Here is a 1,322-nt window from a genome sequence, read left to right as displayed (position 1 = left end):
CTCTTTCCCCAACCAGTCTTTAGTCTCTTGGTCTGTCTGTCTGTCCATCAGTCTGTCTGTCTGGGCCTACCACAGCATGGAGAGGCAGAGGAAGAGGCGGCGAAGGGCAGGACAGCGCAGCAGCTCCATGGCCGAGGCCTGGCCCTTGCCCAGGGTTAGCTCCTTCTGCAGACTGGCCCGGAGCACCTGCTGGGATGGACGGGGCTCAGGGCTTGGACTTCCATAAGAGCTCCTCCCAGCCTAGCTCCTCACTCAGAGAAGCCCTGTGAGTCCTGGGTTTAGGGATGGAGCCCTGATGGGGTGCCATGGGAGGTCTCAGGGGTCTCACCTCCATACTTAGACTGGCCCCCTCTTCCTGCTTCCCGTTGATCCAGGCCACTCTTTGCAGGGCCTTCAGGGTGAGGTCCAGCCTCCCAGAGGAGGAGTACCAGCGGGCCGACTCGATGAAGAACCTGGGAGCAGGGGTGAGCGTGGGTGTTGGCGTGGCTTCAGTTCCAGTCACTGGGGCTGGAGGTAGGGCATGGGCTTTCCAGAGGTCTGCAGTGGGACTTTATGTAAGATTGGGAGCCCAGGACTTTGCCACACCCCAATCTCTAGGACCATAAGGCAGTGCCCAGCTTGGTGATGACTTATTCCCCAACACGGGAGCTCAGCCCTTGGGCGCTGGGTAAAGGGAGCAGGGCAGGCAGGCTGGAGAGCTGGGGGGAGCTGGGGAAGCCAGAGAACTGGACACCCTGGGGCAAGTCCTTTCCCCCAGAGCCTCAGTTTCCCCATTGGTCACACTGAGTCACTGGCCTGGGTTTGACCTTCTCTGATTCTGCGGGCGACACCTGGGGGAAGTCTTGTCCCTCGCATCCCTCTGGGCCCCACGCACCAGGAGTAGATGAAGAAGGCAAAAAAGGGCACGGAGACCAGCAGCTGCAGGTAGCGCCAGTGGGGCACAGCATAGGCCACACCAGCCAGGAGAAACTGGCCCAGGCTGTAGACATAGCCAATCAGGGTGCCCACGCAGGCCCGCGTGTGGATGGGCATCCACTCCACATCTGAAAAGAGGGTTAGAACAGAGTGGTGGAACTTACTGGGTGCCAGGTGGGTGGAGACCCGTGGAGCCCACCAAGACCCCTCTCTCTGTTCAAACCTTGGTCTGTCCCAAGGCTCAGTGGAAGATACATCAAACGAGGTTGGAGGCCATGGGAGGGAGAGTGGGGGGCTTGTGATGGAGGTGGGGATGGGAGGTAGGTTTGGAATCCCCAGGACTTGTCCCCTCCACTCCCCTGCTGTGTGTTTTTGCTCCTCTCCAACCTACTGTCCTGGCCAGGGTC

At 60.1% G+C, this 1,322-nt stretch overlaps 1 protein-coding gene across 5 annotated transcripts in view; it reads right to left on the bottom strand.

Annotated features, from left to right (window-relative positions):
- The window catches only part of SLC22A6 (solute carrier family 22 member 6), a 7,403-nt gene that overhangs the window by 3,554 nt on the left and 2,527 nt on the right, over positions 1-1,322 (bottom strand). For all 5 annotated transcript variants that reach the window (XM_007462113.1, XM_007462115.1, XM_007462112.1 and 2 more), the window contains exons 4-6: positions 875-1,043; positions 329-452; positions 71-186 (exon numbers count right to left, since the gene is read on the bottom strand). In XM_007462113.1, the coding sequence (XP_007462175.1) occupies positions 71-186; positions 329-452; positions 875-1,043 (409 nt within the window). The remainder of the gene's footprint in view (positions 1-70; positions 187-328; positions 453-874; positions 1,044-1,322) is intronic.

The sequence above is a fragment of the Lipotes vexillifer genome, unplaced genomic scaffold (genome assembly GCF_000442215.2).
Source record: "Lipotes vexillifer unplaced genomic scaffold, Lipotes_vexillifer_v1.1 scaffold1129, whole genome shotgun sequence".
NCBI classification, from domain to species: Eukaryota; Metazoa; Chordata; class Mammalia; order Artiodactyla; family Lipotidae; genus Lipotes; species Lipotes vexillifer.
The sequence above is the reverse complement of the archived record's forward strand: the minus strand, read 5'-3'. Positions and strand labels throughout refer to the sequence as shown.